General features: G+C 63.7%; 3 protein-coding genes across 3 annotated transcripts in view; all 3 read right to left on the bottom strand.

The window, feature by feature from the left end:
• Positions 1-1592: 1592 nt before the first annotated feature.
• TMEM82 (transmembrane protein 82) lies at positions 1593-5649 on the bottom strand. The gene is made up of 6 exons (XM_042952245.1): positions 5532-5649; positions 5304-5376; positions 4954-5128; positions 3666-4083; positions 2287-2474; positions 1593-2032 (listed from the first exon to the last, which is right to left on the bottom strand). Exons 1-6 carry the CDS (start codon positions 5617-5619, stop codon positions 1937-1939), a joined length of 1038 nt encoding a protein of 345 aa, XP_042808179.1. The 5' UTR covers positions 5620-5649; the 3' UTR covers positions 1593-1936.
• A 632-nt stretch (positions 5650-6281) lies between these two features.
• SLC25A34 (solute carrier family 25 member 34) lies at positions 6282-10399 on the bottom strand. Its single transcript, XM_042951768.1, has 5 exons — positions 9826-10399; positions 9181-9246; positions 8938-9090; positions 8396-8530; positions 6282-7774 (listed from the first exon to the last, which is right to left on the bottom strand). Exons 1-5 carry the CDS (start codon positions 10243-10245, stop codon positions 7592-7594), a joined length of 957 nt encoding a protein of 318 aa, XP_042807702.1. The 5' UTR covers positions 10246-10399; the 3' UTR covers positions 6282-7591.
• Positions 10400-12124: 1725 nt separating this feature from the next.
• PLEKHM2 (pleckstrin homology and RUN domain containing M2) overlaps positions 12125-21575 on the bottom strand; it is a 35644-nt gene continuing 26193 nt past the window's right edge. Inside the window, exons 8-20 of the mRNA XM_042950834.1 lie at positions 20101-20329; positions 18174-19016; positions 17841-17910; positions 17651-17741; positions 17266-17330; positions 16790-16878; positions 16045-16177; positions 15612-15802; positions 15103-15168; positions 14251-14410; positions 13722-13901; positions 13523-13639; positions 12125-13202 (exon numbers count right to left, since the gene is read on the bottom strand). Coding sequence (XP_042806768.1) covers positions 13068-13202; positions 13523-13639; positions 13722-13901; positions 14251-14410; positions 15103-15168; positions 15612-15802; positions 16045-16177; positions 16790-16878; positions 17266-17330; positions 17651-17741; positions 17841-17910; positions 18174-19016; positions 20101-20329 — 2369 coding nt within the window. The 3' untranslated portion in view covers positions 12125-13067. The remainder of the gene's footprint in view (positions 13203-13522; positions 13640-13721; positions 13902-14250; positions 14411-15102; positions 15169-15611; positions 15803-16044; positions 16178-16789; positions 16879-17265; positions 17331-17650; positions 17742-17840; positions 17911-18173; positions 19017-20100; positions 20330-21575) is intronic.

The following is a 21575-nucleotide window of genomic DNA, read 5'->3' as shown; positions in this document are numbered from 1 at the left end:
GGAAAGGACTGCCAAATCCAATCCCCTCCCAGCCCTGTCCCCACCGGGTCCCAGGCTGTGCTAGGGGCCAAGAGGCCAGAGAACCTTCCAGCAAAAACATCAGGCCCGAGTTGGAACCTGGTGCCCATTCTGGGTCTGGCAAGGGCTGGCTGGGTGCCCAACTAACTGAGCCATTTCCTCCCAGACTGGGACAAGTTTCCTGCCCAGAGGGAACTGAACGCACTCCCAGGCAGAGGGGGGCTGGGTCCTGGATTGGGGGAGGGGCAGCCACAGGCATTTCCCCCACCTCAGGCTACTTTGGGGCTGAGAGGCCCATCTGGGGGTAGGGTGGCAGAGAGCAAAGGGTCAGGGATTAGGCTTGGACTGTCAGTTGGGTGGCCATTTCTGGAGGAATGAGCTGAAACCACCCTGTCCAGGCTTGGGGCCAGCCTGCCCCATGTCCCAGGTGTGTCCAGGTGTGTCCCAGGGTGGGGAGCGGAGAATCCTACGCCAGACTCTGTCCTGAGGCAGTAGCCTTTGGGTGACCATGGTGGCCTTTACTGAGAAGCAGGGCTTGCCAGAACCTGGAATCCTCCAAGAATCGTCTCCCCTCACCTCCTCCCTGACGTCTCCTCCACCCGTCCTAGACAATCTGACCCTCACAACCCCCAGGAGGCCTGGAAGCTGGGAGTCTCCTTTGCCCTGTGGGGCCCCCCCTGGGAAAGGGCCCTGAGCTGGGCCTTCTGTCCCTGTGGAAACTGCCCTGTGGGCTGGATGCTCGGGCCGGGGTAACATGGCTGTGATGGAGCATCAGATGACCCTGCTCACAAGGTGGCTGCAACCATATTCCAGAACCTTCCAGGAATGGACCTGCCATATTTTATGTGCACCTCGGTTGGTTTCCGTGGCCCCAGTTCTTCCAACAAGAGGGGGGTAGCAGGAGGCATGCAAAGCACTTGAGCTCTGGGAGTCAGGCTACCCGGATTCAAATCCTGACTTAGCCACCAACTAGCTCAGTGACCTTGAGCGAGTTACATAACCTCTCTGAGCCTGTTTCTGAATCTGTAAAAAGGGATAACAGTACCTGCCTCTTGAGGCTGATGTCAGAACCAAACGAGATCATAAAAGTGCTCGGCATAGTGCTTGGCACATGGTCAGCACCCTACACGTGGCAATTTTTCTTCTGACGGGCTCAGAGAGTGGCAGCGAAGCCCCCAAGGACACACAGCAAGTGAGCAGAGGAGCTGGTACCCAACCTTTTCCCAGATAGCCTGTTGCCTCCCTGGGCTGGGCCCTGCAGGGAATACGAGGCTGAACGAAGCTGAAATGGCAAGGATTCTCACGGTCTTAGCCGAGCCTCCCTTCAGCTGGTTCTCAGCCTAGGATGGGACGGAATGTGGGCGCCATCCACCCGCGACTGTAGGGGGGTGCTAGAGCACGTGTCCAGGCCACCACATCCCCATGGCTTCCTCAGCCACCTCAGTACTGAACTCCCCAACACCAGGGGACCCAGCCGGCATGTATCCCCGGGGCCCGCCCCAGCCAGAGGAGCTGTGTGGCCTCAGAAAAGCCTCTTTCCCTCTCTGTGTGTTCATGATTCTAACGCAGGTTGAGAAAATCATCTTTATTGTTGTTCATGGAGAGGGCGAGGGAGGCCAGTAAAGGAGAAGCCGTTCTGAGAATGCAATTCTCCCCCGTTCCCCCAACCCCCCCACCGGGAAGGCAGGTTTGAGGGCGCTGCATCCGTTCTCTGTCCTGAGAAAAATAGGGGTTCGCTCAGTGGCCTCCAAGTGCCCCCTTCTGAGAGCTCTAGCCCCGAGCCCTCTTCTCCCTCCCAAGAGCCCCAGTGCCCACCTTGAACTCCAAGTGGGGGGCAGGGCTGGCAGTCCTGGGGTCAAGACCTCCAGATGAGCCTGGGTGGGCCCGAGACAGACTCCCAAGTCCTTGCTAAGGCAGGTCAGGAGGGGGCCGTCCCCTGGGGCTGGCCAGGTGCTGAGGGCTGGGGCGGGGGCTGCCTTGGAGCTGACACTGAAGGCCTCTGGGATGGAAACTCCTGGGGGAAGGTGGGGAGGAAAAGAAGAAGGACACAACTCAGCTCCCCCATCCTCTGGTGGGGGAGCTTCAGGCCCTGCTTCCCACGCAGGGGTCAAAGCTTAACACCAGGTGAAAGAGGGGATTTCAGCTCCTTCTGCCCCCACCCCGAGAGAGGTCACCCCAGCCCTTCTTGAACTCGGGCCCGTGGAGGCTCCTCGGGCTGTCTGGAGCGGGGCTTCCGTGTCTGGGGGACCCACGCGGTGAAGCGCCCACCTGTATCTGGCAAAGGTCCAGCAGGGTACGGACGCTCGTCAGGCACCAGAGCTCGCCCAGCAGGGACATAAGGACCCCCAGGAGGTCCAGCCAGCTGCCCACGGTCAGCAGCAGCACGAAGAGGCCGCCCATGCGCACCAGCACCGTCTGGACCTGGCTCTGCAGGCCGGGGTTCTGCCGCTGCTCCTCTGGGGGGGCAGGGCACCTGTCACCACCTGCCCGCCATACCTGAGGTCCGGCCTGGGACGGGGCCTGGACTCCCGGCTGCCCCCGACCTTCCTCAGTGTGAGCCTTCCCCTCCCCTTGCAGCCCCCTGCCTCCCTCCTCCCTCACCCCCACTCTCTGAGCACCTGGCTGGCACCAGGCACTTCTTCCTAACCAGGCCTCGCTGTCTGCCCCCGAGCCTGCCCGCTGCTGCGCTCTGCCTGCAGTCAGGGGAGGGAGGGGGGGCACGCCAGCTCCAAGCTGCAGGCGCCGTCCTGCCTCCACTGCCACCTCTAATCGGTCGGGAAGCCCCGGGGACTCTTTCTGCTAAGTAGAGCCCCACCCGAACCCACCTCCCCACTCCCGCTGCCCCACCCAGTCCCAGCTCCCGGCTTCTGTTCTTGACCTTGTGGGTCAAGTGTCTACTCCATGTCCGCTCGGCAGCTAGTGACCTTCTAAACACAGGAACGTGACGTCCTGCCTGATCTGAGCCGTGTCCTCATTTCGTCTCTGGCTCGCTCCCGTTCCTTACTACTCCCCAGCACGCCAGACTCACTCCCACCTCAGGGCCTTTGCACCCGCTGCTTTCTGCCTGACTGCCCTTCCCTGTCCTGCCACCTCGACCCCGTCTCCGCCCTGCAGCCAGGAGGTTCTTCCCATAGCCCACATCTGGCCAGGTCGCTCTCCCCTGCTGAAAGCCGTGCAGGGGCTTCTCATCAGACCGCCTGCATTGGGTTGATGAGGGCTCTCCATCAGGCCCCCCCATCAGCCTGGCCAGTCTCAACCCCTCCCCATTCCCTTGGGGTGACAGCCATACTCCACTTTTTCAGTCGTTCCACAGGGCCCCACCTTCTCTCACCTCTGGGCTTCGGCCTGCGGGGTTCCCTCTGCCAGGATCTCTTCCCTGTCCCCCTTCCCCACCCGAGCCCTCCTACTATCCTTCAGAACCCGGTTCAAGCTCCATCTCCTTGGGGCTCCCAGCGCATGCCACACCCATCAGTGAGCCGCCCCATATGGCTTCTGTCACTAGACCGGGCGCCCCGGGATGGCAGGGGTGTGGCCTAACTGTTGTCGGCCTCCCCGGGGCCCAGCACAATGCTGTGCCCCGGTCGGACAGTGGGACGTGAATGCCCAGTGAATCAGCGGCCGCCCAGGACCCCGCCTGTGGCCCTTACCCTGCATGTAGATGACGAGCAGCGTGTAGCAGATGACGAGCGGTGTCCAGAAACGCACGGCGTCTGACGTGGTCAGGAAGTCCCGGTTGATAAGGGCCACGGCTGCCAGGTCACCCACAGCAAAGGCCACGGCCAGGGCGCGGGCCAGCAGCTGGGGGAGGGCATGAGCGCCGGCCAGCAGGCCCAGGCAGACCCCGCAGTACTGCTGGCTGCTGTGCAGCTCGTAGAGCTGGTGGATGTGGCGGCAGAGGCGCCTGGCGCCCGTGCGGAGCAGCGTGGCCAGCCAGAGGCCCAGCAGCAGGTTCAGGGTGCGGTGCGGGGCGTCCTCCTGCAGGAAGCTCAGGCCGCAGGTCAGCCCGCAGCCCAGCGCGTACTGGCACAGCAGGTGCAGCCGCAGCATCTCGGTGCCCTGGGAGCCCTGGGCGGGGGAGGGAGGGGGAGAAAGGGGGCCGCGATGCTGGGGGCTCAGGCTGCCTCTCACCAGAAGGGGGGGGGGCCAAGGGGCTGTGAAGGTGCAGAGGCTCCATTCTGTAGGAATCTGGAGCCGGAAGGAACCTTGGGGATCATTGCCAAAGAAGGAATATTCCCTGGGGTGCGCGGGTGGCTCTGTCAGTTAAGCGTCTGACTCTTGATTTCGGCTCAGGTCATGATCTCGTGGTTCGTGAGATCGAGGCCCGCAGTGGGATCTGCGCTGACAGCATGGAGCCTGCTTGGGATTCTCTCTCTCTCTCTCTCTCTCTCTCTCTCTCTCTCTCAAAATAAATAAATAAACTTAAAAAAAAAAAGCAGGGATATTGCCTTCAAGGTCAAGCCCTACCTACTGGGATCATTTCTTGCTGCTTAATTTCAGTCACGATTGTTCCTTGGGCCCCATGTGCTTGCTGAAGGTTTGTGGCTCAGAGCCTTGAAGACCTGGGTTCAGAGCCTGACCCCGCTTCTTGCTGGTTGTTGACCTGCGACAAGCCAGTTACCCTCTCTGAGCCTTAGTTTCCCCGTCCGTGAAATGGAGATCACAGCGAAGCTCTACCCGCCTCTGACTGTGTGGATACGTGAGATGACGCACTCAGAGGATCCGGCACGGGGCCTGGCACACGGGGAGCTTGGTGTCCAGGACCTCTCTAGGAGCAGGGACTGCACTGGTGATCACAACCCCAGGGGGCAATCTGCACCCTCCGGTCTCGGTCTTACAGAAAGGAGGTGGTGAGGAGACAGGGGGGCCTGGGGTGAAAATCAGGGCCCGGGTTCGGGTAATGACACCCCCCCCCCCCCCCACTTCAGGGAGCCTTACCTTGCCCAGGGAGAGCAGTGTGGAGATAGCCCGGAGGGAGAACTCAAGCACCACCAGGGCGGCCACCCGGGCCCCCACGACGGTCAGGATCAGGGCCAGCCCTGCCAAGTGCGCGGTCTCCAGCAAGGCCCATGGGGGCTGCAGCCGGTGCTTTTCCAGCCGCCGCTCAGGGTTGCTGTGGGGCAGAATGGACGTGGGCAGGGCCAGAACCACCAGCCTCGGCCTGGGCAGTGGTCCCCGTGCCCCCAGACGTGCTCACTGGGGATAGGGTTCCCTTCCCTCCGGCCCTGCCCTCACAGGCCAGAGACAGCTCAGGGGCCCAGGAGTGGGCTGGGTTGGCAGGCACTCACTTGGCACAGTTCACAAAGAAGTAGACCTTCAGGAGGCTGTTCAGGACGGAGACTCCGCTGGCCCCGATGAGGCCTGAGGGGCAGGAGGGAGGGCAGGCGGTTTGGAGGGTTAGAGGTGGTGGGAGACCCACGTGGTGGGGGGCGGGGGCGGGGGGGGGGGTCCACCCTGCAGCTGCCCAGAGCTGCCGGAGGGGGCGGGGCTGCACGGGACAGGGAGGTGGCGCTCACCTTGCAGGACAGAGTCTAGGAGGCTGGAGCCCCACTGGAGGGAGGGGAGGCCGGGGAGCCAGGAGGGCAGGGATGGCAGGGAGAACATGGCTGCTGCCGGGATCAGCCCCCGCCTCTGGCCAGGTCTGCTCCAGAGAGACCAAAGTCACGGGGCAAAGGTGTCAGTGGAGGGAGGGGAGGGGCAGGGAGGGATCAGAAGCTCAAGGGAGGGAAGGGGAGGGGAGGGGAGGCAGGGATACCTTCAGGGCCCCAGGGTTACTGGCCTCGGGAGCCTACTGCTGTCCAGGGGCTCTGCCTTTGGGCGGCATGAAACCAGCACTGATCTCTGACCTCTGTCTCTGCTCAAGTTGTGTGCCCGTTTTTCTCACCCTACCTTAGGCCTTGCCCACCGGGCCTTCCTGAAGCCCCAGGCCTTATCTGTTGCCCCCCGCAGCCTTGCATCGAGGCTCTGCCCCATCAGCCCCAGTTCTGGAAAGTGGTCCGTACCCCCCACAACCTGAGGTTGAGATACAGTTCTGGGCCCCCCCTCTCCTTCCGCCACTGGGCAGCCTGCCTCGACGATCCTCCCCGTGTCCACTAGGTGGCAGGCCTCAGTTGGGTTGGAAGCCGTGGGTGCGGCAAATCTGGATCCTCCTTCCCCAGACCGAGGAGGGAGCCGAGGGGTGGGGGGTGGTGTCACGGGTGGGGGAGACCGAGGCTTCAGCAGAAGGGAGTCGTGGAAGTAAACAAAATAGAAAACTTTATTGGCTTGGAGTGTGTGGTGGGGCACCCCCGGGGAACAGCAGACATGGGGGATGGCAGGGTAGGTGGTTTAGGCTCTGCTTGGGCTGGGGCCAGTCCTATCCCTTCCAGGGACTCGGTGTCATTCTCTGAAGCACAAAGGTCAGCGTGGGCCTTAGGAACACACTCCCTGGGAGGAGTGTGGCTGCAGCCTGGGGAAAGGGCCCAGGGTGAGGACACCTAGCTCTGCTCCTCACGTTGAGCCAGTCCCCTCCCCGCCCTGGGCCTGAGCCTCCTCATCTGAAGAATGGGCATGTCCAGAGACCCCTTTCAGAACGGTCATGAGGATTTGTCTGGACGCCCACAGTGCTGGGCACCTAGGAAGCCCTCAGTAAAAGCTTCTAGTTGGTGTTATAGGCTGCATTATGTCCCCCCCCACCCACATTCATATATTGAAGTTCTAACCCCCTGTATGTGACTGTAATTGGAGATGGGGTCTCTAGAGAGGTAATTAAGTTCAAATGAGGACATTAGGGTCGGTGCTAATCCAACACGACTGGGGGCCTTATAAGAAGAGATTAGGACACAGACACAGAAGGAAGACCATGTGAGGACCCGGGGGGAAGATGGCCGTCCACATGCCAGCGGGGAGAGAGAGAGGGGAGAGAGAGAGAGAGAGAGGCCTCAGAAGAAACCAACCCCGCGGATGCCTGGATGTCTGACTTCCAGCCTCCAAGCTGTGAGACAATATCTGTTGTTTAAACCATCTTGTCGGAGGGTCCACTATGGCCTCGTGGTGCCTCACAGTGACTGTCGGGGGCCCTCCAGCCCTCGTGGTCCTGGCTCTTGCCAGGGACACCAGCCTGCGCCGGGCAGAGCTAACTTCCAGTCCTCTTTCTGCCACTTCAGAGCTGTGTGGCTTTGGTCAAAGCACTTCCCCTTTCTGAGTTCTCAGCTTCCTCTTGGTAAAAGAGGGTTTAACCATCTCACACCGTTTGAGGACTAAGCAAGCTGATGCATGTAAGCGACCCAGCTCAAGGTGATGGCCATGCCCCGGAGCAGCGAGTATCATAATGAGTAAGGCTCTGGGATAAGGTAACCCAGTACAGAGAGGGAAGAGAATTTGCTGGAGAACAAAGTGGCTGGCCATCCGGAACAAATGCTCTGGCCTGAGGGGGGCCGTGGGTCTGGGGGGGACCAGCGCTGTCCACACTCTCCTCCGACCTGCGGCAGGGTCCAGGCCAGTGGTCTGCTCTGAGCCGGCCATTCCCAGCTGGAGCGGGCCGTTGCTTCCTGCCGAGTGCCAGGCTGTGTCGGGAAATGGGGGTGAGGGGTGCCCCCTAGGTGCCCTGGTGCAGGCCCCGCCCAGCCAGTTTCCGGAGCTCATCCCAGAAGAGCATGCTGAGGATCGTGTGGGGGCCCAGGCGCAGGTAGGCCGGGCCCAGACCCTTGTAGAGTGCCAGGGGGCCCTCCTGCCGCCAGATCTTCACCAGGCAGTCGGCGAGGCCACCATACAGCTGGCCCTGGGGACAGACACGGGGCAGATGTCACTACAGGGAACGTGGCGCCCTGGCTGGCACCACCAGGGGTGTCTGTGTGTAGGGGCTACTGTGGCACATCAGTAGAGAGACTCTCCCCAAGCTGGGCAAATTCTAGAAAGGTGGCCCTGTAGGCTGTGAAATTTAAGAAGCCTCTTTGTCCAGGCAGCCACAGCCCCGTGCCTGGGGGCCGAACTTTGGCTAGTGGCACACAGGTGGATTTCAGCCCTCACTCGGCCTGTGGAGGGCACCTCTGGGCTGAGCGCAGCCCGCACCGGTGTACGCGAGGGCCCGTGTGCGTGAGGCCGTGGGGTCAGGCCTGGATTCTGATTCGGGCTCCTCCACGTATCAGCCGGGCGACCGCACACACAAGTCACCAGATCTCTCTGAGCGTCAGTTTCCTCATCAGGAAGATGGAGGTGATTGTGAGGATGATTGCCTGGGACATAGGTGCTGAACAAACAAGGCAAATCGATGCGTCTGCATGCATGTCACGTGTCTGCGTGTCTCTGGCTGTGTGTGTGTGTGTGTGTGTGTGTGTGTGTGTTGGAGGGTGCTCTCCAGTTTCCCACTGGCCCCCCACCGCCCGCACCAGCCCCTGCTCACTTTGCCAGTTCCGTCCACAGGCTGATTGTATAGCCGCGTGCTGACCACGTCGAAGGGGGTCATGACTGCGGCCACGGCGACGCTACTGATCATGCCTCCAGCCAAAGCCACCAGCCAGCTGTCCTCCGGGAGCCACTGTGGGGTGGTACAGGTTCTGATGCCTGCAGGTGCCCTCCCCCCCCCCCGCCCCCGCAGGGTACCCACCCTCCCCTCCCAGCGTGTGGGGGCTGGGAGACCTAGGGGGAGGGGAACAGACCGGGCGCCTCCAGCCACCCCCCACCCCAGCTCCGTCACAGCTACAGGGCTCACTGCTGGCCCCCACTCCTGCTGGGCACAAGGGCCGGGGACACGACCCTAAGGGCAGAGCCAGGGTCCTCAGCTGTCTTCAGGGGCCCTGTCTGTCACCTCCCCGTTGGCTACCCTAGGGGGGGGTCCAGCTGGAGATGTTAGGGAGTGATGAGGGCCCAGAGGGGGAGAAAGGAGGCAGACGGCCCTTACTTGGGGGTGTCTGTGGGTGGGCACGGGTGTCCCCGGCTCCTCACCTGTTGCTTCTGCACCCAGGCCTTGGCAGAGGCAAAGGTGGCCAGCTGGGCCGCGGAGCCGACCATGACCCTGGGCACGGCCCCACCCACGCCCCGCCATAGTCCTGCCAGGCCTTGCTGCCGCCAGATGGTCTCCAAGGCCCCCAGAACACTCTGCGGGGAGAAGACGCCGCGTCATGGGCAGCCCCTGCCGGCCCAGGAGCCCATCCGGCCCAGGGAGCTCTGGGGAGTGACGGTTCCTACCTGGTGATGGTGCTGGTGCCCCACAGCCATCGCGGCCACCGTCTGGGCCTGCAGCTGTGTTTTGACCTGTGACAGCAGACGTGAGAGAGGGCCTGGACGAGCGCGCCCCGACATCCAGAGCGCCACGAGCCCACCCCCACAGCTGAGGGGGCGTGTGGGATAGGGTCGGGGGCGAGGCTCTGAAGTCAGCCTGGGTCTGCATCCCGGGGTGACCGGAGCAAGTTACTTAACCCCCTCCAGGCCCGTCCGCTCACGCCTGACAAGCCGTTCTGAGGACTAAGCGGGATGACGACGGTACAACATCCAGCCGGGGACGCGGGGGCCTCGCTTATTTTTCACTCGCACGGGCTGCACGGGAAGATGGGTGGCCACACCGGGGTGGAGCCAGCACACGTCCTGCCACCCTCTGCCCCCCCCCTCTGGCTCAGGCCTGGTGGGGCAGGGACCCCAGGAGGATGAGGATCAGGACCAGCCTCTGGGGCTTTGAGCCAAGGGGCAGATTCCAATCCCGGGCAGGGATGTTCCCCGCCCAGCAGGCCCCACCCGGCCGTCCAGGTTGGTCCCGCAGGGCCAGCCTGGGAGGCTCCAGAGTCCCCGGGGCGAGCTGGGTCACGGGGTGATGGAGGATGGAGAAAAGGCACTCACCAAGTAAGCAGGGCTCCCCACGAAGGCTCCCAGCGCCCCAGCCACGGCGCCTGCGACCACGGTGCCACCAGGCTGTTGGGTGAGGCCAGCCTGGCACGCCAGGCTGTAGCAGTAGAAGCGGACGCCATTCATGAGGCCCTGGTAAAGGAGGCCGGCGGCCAGCCCCTTCTGCAGGCCACACAGCCCATCTGCACGGATCACCGCGGCCACCGAGGCAAAAAAGCCCCTGTAGGGCCGCGGGTAGGTGCCCCGGGCCCGCAGCTCCCCCTGCAGCTGCAGCCGCGTCTTCACCACCTCTAGGGGGTTAGTGAAGACACAGGCCAGGCAACAGGCCGAGGCGCCTAGCACCAGGTCCACAGCGGGGGCAACCGTCTCCGTGGCCTCTGTTCCCGAGGCCCGTTGCGCCCCGGGCAGGGACATGGGCACAGGCCCTGGGGTGGCGGAGCTTACGCTGTCTGCACCCCCGCAGGGCCGCCCGGCTGGGGATCAAGGGGGCCTGGGGCCATGTCTGGAGGGCAGACGTCCAGGTCAGACAGGCCGGGTGGCCCCTGGTCTATCCTGGGAGTCCACCTGCTCTGCTCCGCCGCTGGGGCTGTTGGAGCCCGGGACACGCCCCTGCTGGCTCTGACCAATCCCAGCTGTCTCTGTTCTCCACACCTCCCCGCAGGGGTGGGCCTGGACCCTGGGATCTGGGGAAAAGGTCACCTGGGGCAGGAGGGAGATTGGGGGCGGGGAGAAGGTGTCAATCAGCTGAGACTCCTCCTCCTGTTTTTCTTACCCTCCTGCCCTCCCTGGTGCCCCTGCCCCGCCTCTGGTTTAGCCAGTCCTGCTGCAGCTCGGAGCCCTGGGCATAGAGCAACTGCCCGGGGAGGCTCCTGAAACCGTGCCCAGGCAACGCACTGACTGCCCACAACCACCCTGCCACCGTCTTTGTGGCTTCTCCGTTCCCGGCCTCAGTCTTCCAGTCTGGCTCCCACAGTCTATGGTCCCACTGAGAGCAGAGGTGGAGAAGGGCTTCTTGAGCCCCGTGGAACTGCTTTTGAATCCCGGGCTCTGCTACCATGTGTGACTCTGGGCAAGTCACTTTCTCTTAGCGACGGTCTGTTTCTAAAACGGGGATATCAGCACCTACTTCAGAGGTGTGTGGAGAACATGCCTGGCACAGGGCTCCACCCAGAAGATGCCCCCCCCCCCCCCCCGCCACCGCCCCGTCCCCCGCTCTGGCTCCTTCCTCCCCATCCTTTGCCTCCCAAGACTCCAGGGCCCTGGGGCCGTTGTGTCTCAAGGGGTGGCCTGTGGCTTTGGTCATTCACCCTATGAAGACTTGCCCCCTAGTCCTGTCCCTCCTCCTGGTGGGAACCTCTTCTGGACTATAGGTTTCTGGAGAGGCCCTGGTATAGAAATGGCCCTTTGTCTTTGTTTTTTGGGTTTTTTTTTTTTTTTTGCTTTTTTTCAGAGAGAGAGAAGGAGAGAGAGAATGAATCTTAGGCAGGCTCCACGCCTAGCTCACTACTGTACCTTGAGATGGTGACCTGAGCCGAAATCAAGAGTCGGCTGCTTAACTGACTGAGCCACCCAGGCGCCCAGACGTGGCCCTTTGTGAGAAGGGACTTCACACCCCTGGGAATGGCTGTCAGGCGCTAGGCTGCTCGGCCTGGCCTCCACCTTGGCCTCTGCCCCCGGGCAGTTCTCTCCCGCCACGGCCACCCCACATCAGCCAAGTTCCAAACAGAACCAGAGGCTGAGCCACCCTGCCTGCAAGCCCACCTCTAGGCCTCCACGCCCACCTTTCCCAGCTCCCACTCCTCCCCCCGCCGCCCCGTACGAAGCCCTGGAAGAGGCAGCGCTGAGGGCTTCGGGGCCCCAGATCACTTCCCCCCAACCCCCGGCCTGGGCCTGGCAGGCTTGGCACCCTCTGGCCTGCGCCCAGCGGTCCGGGGACAGCTTGGACACTCTCGGGTTTATCCCACATGGCCGGCACTCGCCCCCAGAGCTGGGGAGGCTGGGAAGGCTGGCCGCAGAGACAAGTCCCGGGACCGGAGGGGTAGCTGCCGCTCCCCTGGCCACTGCAGGAAATACAACAGAGAGCAAAGGTCAGGCCAAGAAACCCTCAGGGCCTGAGCTCCAGAGAGCTCCATGGGGGGGCAGCGGGCGACCGGGTTCTCAGTGTCAGCACAGAGCAGCTGATGGCAGAGAATTATGGAATGAATGAAGAATGAATGGCCAAGGGGCTTCAGAGGGGGGCTGGAGATGCCCCTCCTCCATCCTGGTCATAAAGGGCCAGTGACAAGTCTTGGCAATATAACGTGTCTATTTTATTTAAAAAAAAAAAAAAAAAGAAAAGAAACAACAAACAAAACCCAGACCATCTGACCCCTTCCCCCGGCGGGCCCTTGATAAAACTCTCCGGAAGGGCCCGGCTCCAGCCAAGCAGGGGATGGTCAGGAGACACCCACGGGGACGCCAGACTGGTGGGCTCCATTCCTCTCTGAGCCCTCCTCCCTCCCCTTTGCTCCCTGCAAACGGAAACAGCCTGCCTCCTGGGTCCTCCTGGGTCCTCCCGGGTCCTCCGGCCGCTGCGGTTTGGGGAGAGGCAGGGGCAGGGGGCCGTGGACATGCGAGGCCGCTGGGCAGCCAGGGAGGGCCGGCCCGGCCCCTGCCCCTGCCCCTGCCCCCAGCTGTGGGCCCTGGCGAGGCAGGCAGCAGTGTGCCGGGGGCCGGAGATAGCGAGGAGGAAACATGCACCGAGACCTTAGTGCCCGGCCTCCCTGCAGAGCCGGCTGAACGTTCAAAAATGAACAAGGATGGCCGGGTCTCCGCCCAGACCTCTCACTCGGGAGAGGAAGAGGGGACTGCTGCCTTCTCGGTCCTTCCGCTCCCCTCAAAGCTGATACTATTCTCACTGCTGTCCTGAAGAGACGCAGATACATCCGGATGTGCCGCGTACACAGAGCCCATAGGGCTCAGACCCTCTGCCCCAGCAGCACTCTCGGGGCACCACTGGCCAGGCAGGATGCCCAGGGGTGTGCGGAGCACCCATTCTGGATCCCTGGGAGGGGAGAGACCCCGTCTCAGGCCCCGGTCGGTGGTTCTGTCCCCCAGGGTGGGAGTGGGCTGTGGAACAGGGGTGGAAGCCAGGCCCCAAGCGGCATGATGCCCCAGCGGGCCACTGCGTGTGCTGCTCCGCTCGCCTTTCTTGGCCCGCGGGGGGGGGTGGGGGTGGGGGGCCGGCCAGCTCCGCCTCAGCACCAGGGGTCCCGGGAGGCTCTGCCCCGGCACAGGCTGTCGCTCCGCTGCCAGGCGCTGTGGATGAGGCTCAGGGCATCCTCGAACTTCTTGCTGGAGGCTTCCTGGGTGGCCTTGTGGGGGAGGTCCACCTGTGCGGGGGCAGAGAGGGGGTCTGTGAGGGCTTCGGCCCAGGACCCCGCTATCCTGGGGCGCCACGGGAGCCCTGGAGACCCTCGGCACCACGGGACCAAGAAGGGGCAGCGTGTCCCAGGTTCTGCTTCTGGCTGTGGCCTCAGATGCGCTGGAGGGCGGAATCTTGCCCTTTTGGTCCTAAATGTTCCGGGCTGTCCCAGAGCTGCTGGTACAGTGCCGTCCCCGGGCCCCTGCCTCCTGCCTCTGTGCCACACAGGAAGGACTCCTCTCCCCGGGGCAGCGGCTCCACTCCTCGGGGCCCCGGGTGGCTCGGTACCTGGTAGATGGTTTTCCACCCGGAGCTCAGCGCAGACAGGAATCGGTCCAGTTCAGATGTGCAGCTCAAGTAGATGACCCAGGGGGGCAGAGCCTGCTGGCTGTCCTGGGAAAACTCCTGGGGAGGGCGGGTCCCCAGGTGAGCAGACGTGGCCCTCCTTCCGCAGGGCCTGCCTCCACTGCCCCCGGGCCCAGCTCACCAGGACACAGTACTCCTTGCCGGGTTCCGTGGAGACCGCACTGATGTCGGCCAGCCTGGCTGTGCCCAGGGAGCGGAAGAAGCTGGTCTGGCAGTCCTCGTGGCAGGTGAAGAGGCGGTCATCGGTAATCACCAGGCAGCAGGGGATGCAGGGGCTGGGGGTCACCCCCTGGGGGATGACCTGAAGGGCATCGGTAGAGGGGAGAGGCAAGCTGGAGCTCTCCGGGGGTCGGTGGCACCAGACCTGCCCCCTCCAGGGGCCCAGCCAGCCCTTGGGCTCCCCCTGCTCCAGAGGTCAGGCGGGCTCCACCCAAGTCGGAAGTGGAGGTGGGGACAGGGGTGACAGTGGGAGTGTCCGGCCCACAGGCGGCCCTGAGCCCTAGGACCCGCTCCTGGGCTGTCCCCTGGAGGTCCCTGTCTTCGTCCTCATGGGCCTCTCTGTGAGTGCGTGTGGGTCTGGGGAAGGGACACCGGAGGGGGCTGGACGGGGTCGGGAGGCCAGACGAGCGGCGCAGGCCGGAGGCGCTCACCCCTTTGGACACGGCCTGGCAGAGCTGCTGCATCCAGCCGGCCATCTCGGCCTCGCTGTCCGCGCTCAGCTCCAGGCAGGGCCGGTCGGCGAGGATGACCTGGAAGGCGTGGGGCCGATCCGTGGTGTTGGCTCTCCGACAGCCACCGCACTGCTCCCCCCTGGGCCAGAGGAGGAGGGGTGAAAGGGGAGCAAGGAAGCAGGGGTGGCGTCGGACACGGGTGCGCCTGCACCCGTGGTCCCGGGGGCTGGAGGCCACCGGAAGGTGCTATGGACCCCTTTGGCTCTCAGGAGAGACTTAAAGCTGCCAGGCGGGCCTGGCCCTTTCCGAGGGACAACTTCTGCAAGGGGAACTGCCAGAATTGCCAAGATCCTTCTAGATATCTCAACCTGGCCAGGCAAGGGGTGAGAATCCGCTCTTAGCTCTGGCCCTCTTGGCATCAGGGCACATTCACTCCCGTTGCCTCTGTGGGCCCCAGGTTTTCTCCAAGTGCCTGTGCGTCCATCTTCCATCAAGTCAGGAGCTTCCCGGGGGAGGGACCGCCTCCCCTGCCCGGACAGACCCTCCTGGCAAGGAGTTCCTCTTGCTCCCCTGACAGGATGATGCCCAGCCTCCCCTTGCTTGGGGTCCTATAGCCTCAGGGCTCAGCAGACCCCAGGGCAGCGGTCAGGGCTGCTGGATGGGGTGGGGCTGAGTGGGGGCAGGCCGAACTGATTGACACAAGGGGGTGGGGTGTCAGCTCGAGCCAGGGAGAACAGGAGCCCCGGGTCCCAGGCTCGGCCAGAGCCGCCACGTGCGGGCAGCACCGCCAGGCCTCACGCCTGCCCAGCCCCCCATCGCTAGGACACTCACCCCATGTTCACAGAGAGCAGAGGGGTGACATCTGTGCGGTCAGGATACTGGTAGAGGATCCCGTTGCTGCAGGGGCACAACATGGCAGGGGTGAGGCCTGCCCCAAGAACCGAAGGCCAGGTGGGGCCCAGATCCCGGGGGGGCCTGAACTGGGGCCTTAAGCCCCAGAGGCCAAGGGGCCTGCCCTCTGTGGAAGGGAAGGTGAAGAGAGAACTGCAGAGGCTCGGGAGGGCGTGCTGTCCCCTCAGCAGACCTGGGGATGGTGAAAACCTTGGCAGCAGCCCTGCCCGGACCCCCGCCTGATGCGCCCCAGGATCCTCGGGCCCCAGAGACGGCCGCTTTACACAGAAGCTCTCGCAGCCCGGAGGGGGTGTGCTCCAAAACCCTTTTGGGGGTGGAAAGAGGCCCCCGTGGGCTTCTCTCCCGGGTGGCCGGCCCAAGGGAGACCCCCGCTGAGGGCCCAACAAGCCCCGGGTAGAGCCCGGGGCCAGAGCTGTGGGAGCCCCCACCTGAGGACCACGAAGCAAGTCTTCCAGTGCTCTTTGCCCAAGTAGGAGGTGCCCGCCTTGTAATGCAGCATGCCTTCTTTGGTGATGGCGCCCTCAGGGGGTGAGCAGTGGCAGGGCACTGGACCCAGGGACTCATCCAGGGGGTCCTCCCAGTGCACAAGCCCGTAGAAGCGCACGGTGACAGCGGTGGCCTGGGGGGGGGAGGGGGGAAGGGGGCAGCAGACAGAGCGGTGAGGTCTGGGTCGGGCTCACCAGCGGCCCAGCACCAGGAATGGCCGCTGAGAAAGCAAGGCCGTGCCCCAAGTGGGGTGGGGGACAGGACCCGAGGGTAGGAGAGCCCCTCCCAGGTGGGTGATGGAGAGGTCCTAAAGACGTCCTTTTGCGTCGCCTGGCCCCTAACACCACAATACCTCCCCTGCACTCCCGGCTCTACCTCACACTTAGATTCCTGGGCCACGAATTTGGCCAGTGCCAGCTTCTCCATGGTGGCATCAGTCAGGATGCTGGGGTAAGGTGGCTCCCGGCAGCCTTTGATCATGGCGGACTTCAAAGAAGCCAAGAAGAACCTATACAAGGGAGTGGGGTTTGCTGTCAGAGGCCTGGGGGACCCCCCACCCTTCAACTGGACGGGATCCTGGCCTGGAGGGGTCCCAGGAACTTTGGGGAGGGACCCGGCCGGAAGCAGAGCTCAGGGCAGCAGGTGGGGCGATGATGCACCGGTCGGTTGCCATCAGCTGTGACCCGGAAGAGGCCTAACCGTTCCCCGCGGCCGAGGTGCCTGGGGTCTGACGGTGAGGCGGGACCCCATGAGGGGATGCCGCAGAACGGGTGGGACCCGGGTGCCCGTCACTATCCGATCTTATCATGTGTACTTTCTGTATGAAAGCACAAGGGCCAGCAGTGGGGCTCGGGTGTCCTTCCTGGCGGGTGACTCACACCAGCCCCCTTCCTCTCCGCAGGCCACGCAGGGTCTGAGGTCACCTGAACTGACGACGGAGCCAGTCAGTGTGTGTGTACCTTTCCCTGCAGGTGCCGGAGGGAACACATCTGCTCCGCACTGGTTTGTGTCCCACTTCTCCCCCTCCTGCCCCAAGGGTGGGGAGACCAGGCCAGGACCTCCAGTCCTACAGGAACGGGGAGGTGGGGGATTGGCCGGCGGGGGGGGGTGCGTCACTCACTCAGCCAGGGCCACGTCAGCCGTGTCCAGCAGAAACTGCTTCCTGCGGTTGGTGCACACCAGCTTCACCGTCTGCTGGTCGAGGCCCACCTGCCAGAAACGATACCTTCACATGCACAAGGGGCTTGGCTGCTGCCTGGCAGAAGAGGCAGCCACAGCCAGACAGAGGGCCGGCTGGGGAGGGAGGAGGCAGACCCTGGCATCGCCACAAGGTAAAGCCCCGGAGGCCTGGGACCCAGGGCGTGAGTCAGGGAGGGGAGGGATGGTCGGAAATACGGTGGACAAAGAGGCGTCCTCAGACTCGGTCCTTATCCCCAGCATCATGTGGTGAAGCTCCCGGGAGAGGAGCTGACGCCCAGCCCTGGGGGCGGAGGGGTCGAGGCAGGGACGTGCCTCGCTCTGAGCTCCCGAGGTGGGTGGCCAGAGGAGCCCCGTCCTGTGCAGTTGGCCTGTGCCAACTGCAGATCCTGCACTCACCGACACATAGTCAAGTTCATTGTAAGAAACGGCCTCTTCCACCAGGTATGGCTTCTCCGCGGCCCCTGAGAGAGGAGACCCCAATGCCTGTAACTCTCAGTGGCCTCTTTTCCCTCCCCCTGCCCCCTTTTCTAAGACTGGCCCCTCTCTCAGCGAGGACCCGTCCTTGTCCTGCGACCTGAGATGACAGAGTAGGACAGTGACACGGGGTGCTCGTGGCGGGCAGGCCCCCGGGCTCGTCTTGGGGCGGAGTGGAGTGTTTTCGCCACCACACGCCAGGCAGCCGAGAGCCAGGGGCGGGGGGCACAGAAGGAGGGAGGGTGGTCAGTGTCGTCCTCGACCCGCTCTCAGCAGCTGCCCTGGCCTAGCCCGGGGCGGCGGGCACCTTTCCGGAGCAGGTAGACATAGCAGTCTGTGAGCAGCACGTACAGCAGCTGCAGGGTGCCCTCCATGTGCCCGGTGCTCATCCGGATCATCTGAGGGGCCGAGACAGGGGGCGGTCAGGCACCCCGGCTCCCGCCCCCGGCCCGGGCCAGCGCGCTTTTGCCCCTGGCCCCTGAGCTCCTGGGACTTACTTTGAAGAGCTGCTCTTCGTTTTCTCGAAACACGTGGATCATCAGCAGGAGTAAGTGATTGTTGTCTACCCTGCGAGAGGGACAAGCGTGGGGAGGGTGAAGGCCAGGAGGGGGGTGGGAGGGGACACAGGCACGCGGCGGCACCGTTGTCGCGGCTCTGCTCCTGACCAAGAGCCAGAGCGAGGGAGGGGAGACGTGCGCCCCGTCCCAGCCCCCAGCCCAGGCTAGTTCCTCCGGGGGTTCTGCTTGGTTCGTTGGGAGGACGACGCCCACCGTCCCCTGCTTTGCAGGCCGGGGACGTCTCACGGCAGCCGCACCGAGAGCCTTGCTCACCTGAACTCTGCCGAGTGGGTCATCTCAGAAGGGCTCCCCTGCCCCTCATCCACCCCCGAGTCCTCAGCGCTGCTCGGACATGGGCTGGGCTGGTCTCGCTTGAGCTGGCAGAGAGCCTCGTGGGTCCCGGGCTCTGCTTCGGGCACAGGTCCGTCACCCGCAGGGGGCAACTGCGTCTCCAGTCCCCGGGTCTCTGGCTCCCGGGCCTCCCCCGGGGCGTCCTCTAGGGGCCCAGGTGCCTGTCCCTCTCTTCTTCCTCCTCCCTCTTCTTGGCCAGCAGTCGCAGGGCCACCAGGAACATGCAGCGGTTGGCCAGGCCCTGCAGGGTCATGGTTGCTGCCACTTGATGTAAGAGCGCTTGGACTCTCGACGGTAAAGCGGTAGAAGTCCATTGGGGCTGGAAGCCCCTCACTAAAGTCGCAAAATGGCGGCTTCTCCGGGGCATCCCCGGGAGAGCCGGTCCGAAAGGACTGGTCTGGGGACTGGACGTGGGAGCGCCAGGCGCTGGGGTCCAGCTGCCCATTGAGCTGGTCAATGACCTTACTCAGGGGCTGCCCCAAGCGCTCCATGGAGGTGTCCTTCATTTCGGGGATGAGCAGACCCATCTGGCCGGGCTCCGGGAGCTCGCTGCCCTCGGCTGTGCCGCTGGGCCCCTCTCCCTCCTCCTGGGGGGAAGTGAAGGTAGCGTCCGGTGAGGCCCGCCCAAGGCCTGGGCTGCTGACGAGGCCGTCACCATCGCCCCGCCTGGCACGGCTGTCCTGGCTGGAGGAGGGGTGAAGCGGACTAGCTTCCTCATCCGATCTGGTCTTCTTCTTCTTGCCGGTTTTCTTCTTCTTGGTGACCCTGGGACAGTAGCGATGGGGAGAGATTTACCATCTGGGCGCCACTGAGCTGGGGAATTAGGTGGGCTGGGTCAAAAGAGGTGATTCTGGGCGTGTGACCTCTGAGGGCACAGCCAAGCTTCCGTGGTCCTGGGCAGTGCTGGCTGGGAGGCCCTGGGCCAGGGGCACAGAGCAGCTCAGGCCCTGAGGGACCCCCTGCTGTTGGCAGAGACAGGGACCAGAGGAACCCCTGAGCAGGTCCCACGAATTCTAGCCGATGACACAAATGAGCTAGCTGTGTTCTGGGGGGACAAAACAGGCCACGGTCGGTCGGAGCGATGGCGCCTCCCTTCAGCCCTCCCCTTAGGATGTGGCCGGTGGACCCTGGGCGGACCTCACTTCCCATTAGGTGTCACTGTGGATAATTCAACCAAAAGTGGACTTAAAGTCTTTTGGGCTCAAACCCCTTGGTTGCAAATTGGCTGGGACGGGCGTGGCAAGGCGACCCCAGGCCTGAACCCATGAAGCCACTCGGGACTCGAACCACCCTGCAGAGGGGGACCCCTGACTCCAGTCACTGGGGAGCAAGGCCGGCAAGGCCCGGGGGTAGGACACGCACATCTTCTCACCCGGGGCTGAGAGCCTCAGGGCGGGAGCCCAGGGGCAGGCGGGAGCCCAATCCGTCCGCACTTCCCCCCTTCTAGGTAGGCCCCTGGCGATGGATGGAGACCCTTTTCTTTCAAGGAGCCATGCTGAACTACAATCGGTACAGACCTCAGAAACTGTACAGCGACACCCAAGGACCCCCTGGGGAAGAGTTCCAGTCTGCAGGGACTTTGTGGCCCTGGATGAACCTGACAAATGCCCCCCACCCAGGCGTGGCCCCGGTCATGGCCTGTGCCACACTGTCTTCCGGGCTCGGGCCCTCTGTTTCTTCCTGCTCACAGAACTGCGGGAGAACCACTCGGTCTCCAGGCAGATGCCCATGTGCCCCGCCAGGGGGTGAGTGTGGTTCCAGTCTGCACGGACAACGTGACACCAGGAGTGCACAGGATGGACGTCAGGACATGCTCATCCAACTGCTCTCGGGGCCCCTCCCCACCGACCTGATGACCTCCAGCTCCGTGCAGGCGTCTGGCAGGTCAAGAGTGCGGGATTCCCCCTTCTCCTGGGACGTCGTGTGCACAGGGGTGGTGTCGGAGGAGGACACGGTCTCTGCCTGGTCCTCACTGAAAGGGTTGTGGCGCTGGGTGGGACTCTTGGTGGAGGCCTTGCTGCTGGTCGGGTCCGAGGCGGTAGAGCGGGGCCCGCTGACAGTGTCTGTGAGGTCTCCATCTGGGAGAACGGGAAACAGGAGACAGCCCGTCAGACAGCATCTGGGGCCCCCGGGCCCCCAAGGCATGCCTTATCCCATGAGGGAGGCGGGTGAGTTCCTCCCAGGGAAATCCGACCGGGGTGGCCCTGCTTTAAGATTTGAAGCCCCAGAGCAACAGGACCAGGGACCTGGGCTTGAAGAGCGACTTGGAGGGATACCACCACCACCTGCACTGGGAACCCTCAAGAGCTCGTAGCAATCTGGCCGAGTGCGAGTTAAGAGCCCCGAGGTTAAACGGCCTCCAGGCTGAAGCCCCTTAGGACAGTGACCTCGATGCCTCAAGAGGAAATGAGCCACAGACCTCTCAGGTTAACCTCAGAGCCTTCCGACGGAGAGTGCCAGAGGGGCTCCCCAGTGCCCCTCCTTCAGCACCAAAGGCCACCGGCAGGGCTGAGATACCCAAAGTCCTCTGAAGGGTGCCCCCCCACCGGAGGCAGATAAAACGCAACAATGGCAGAAAGAATAGAGGGAGAGAAGGGGAATCAGAGAAAATGAGGGGTGCAGAGTGGGGGCAGGGGCTGAGGGCAGGACAGGGAGCCCAGAGAGTGAGGAGCGTGGGGGAAGGGCAGAAGACGGACCCAGAGCACAGGAGGCAGGACGAGAGGCCAGATCAGGGCAACGAGGAGATGCCAAGGGGAGAAGAAAGGTGTGCCGAGTGGCTGCCCCCCAACAGCTGCCTCATGGGCTCTTCGGTGGCCGCTTCTCTCCCTGACATCCTATCCGCTCACTCCTGGGGGTGGGGGTGGGGGGAAGGGGGGGCAGGACCAGGCGCCCCTTGAAGGTGAGAGCTGGGAACTCAGTTTCACTCAGCTTGCCTACTGGTCCTTTCTGGGTCGGTCACCCCGACCCTTGGCTCCACCCTGGGGAGAAGGCGGGGAGGGGAGGGAGGCTGACTCTCCAGAGAGGGGCTGGTTTATCGGCTCCCCCTGCCCCCAACCATCCACCCCAGGTACTGGAACGGGCGTGCCTAAAGCACACGGGGCACTTATCTGGTGGCAGATGGGAGCTGCCCCAGCAGAGGACTGAGGCCCTACTGGCGGAAGAGGCTGGGTGACAGCTAATGGCACGGGACAGGGGACGCTCACGCCCCATTTGCCAGCTTACACACGTCTCGTTGGCCATTATCTGCCCAGAGGAGACGCAGTAAACACGCTTCCCGTCCTCAGCCTCATCTGGAAGGGCCCGACCTGCTGTCGGCTGCCTAGT

This window comes from Panthera leo, chromosome C1, assembly GCF_018350215.1.
Source record: "Panthera leo isolate Ple1 chromosome C1, P.leo_Ple1_pat1.1, whole genome shotgun sequence".
Taxonomy (NCBI): domain Eukaryota; kingdom Metazoa; phylum Chordata; class Mammalia; order Carnivora; family Felidae; genus Panthera; species Panthera leo.
Note: the sequence above shows the minus strand (reverse complement) of the source record. Positions and strands in the feature narration are given on the sequence as shown.

Coding starts and splice junctions, on each gene's coding strand:
- TMEM82 (XM_042952245.1), bottom strand. CDS start 5,619: ATGTTCTCCCTGCCATCCCTGCCCTCCTGGCTCCCCGGCCTCCCCTCC. Junction 5,129..5,303: donor TTCTTTGTGAACTGTGCCAA/GTGAGTGCCTGC, acceptor TCTGCCCCACAG/CAACCCTGAGCGGCGGCTGG. Junction 2,033..2,286: donor TGGACCTTTGCCAGATACAG/GTGGGCGCTTCA, acceptor ACCTTCCCCCAG/GAGTTTCCATCCCAGAGGCC.
- SLC25A34 (XM_042951768.1), bottom strand. CDS start 10,245: ATGTCCCTGCCCGGGGCGCAACGGGCCTCGGGAACAGAGGCCACGGAG. Junction 9,247..9,825: donor TGGGGAGCCCTGCTTACTTG/GTGAGTGCCTTT, acceptor CTGCTGTCACAG/GTCAAAACACAGCTGCAGGC. Junction 8,531..8,937: donor CCTGGGTGCAGAAGCAACAG/GTGAGGAGCCGG, acceptor ACCACCCCACAG/TGGCTCCCGGAGGACAGCTG.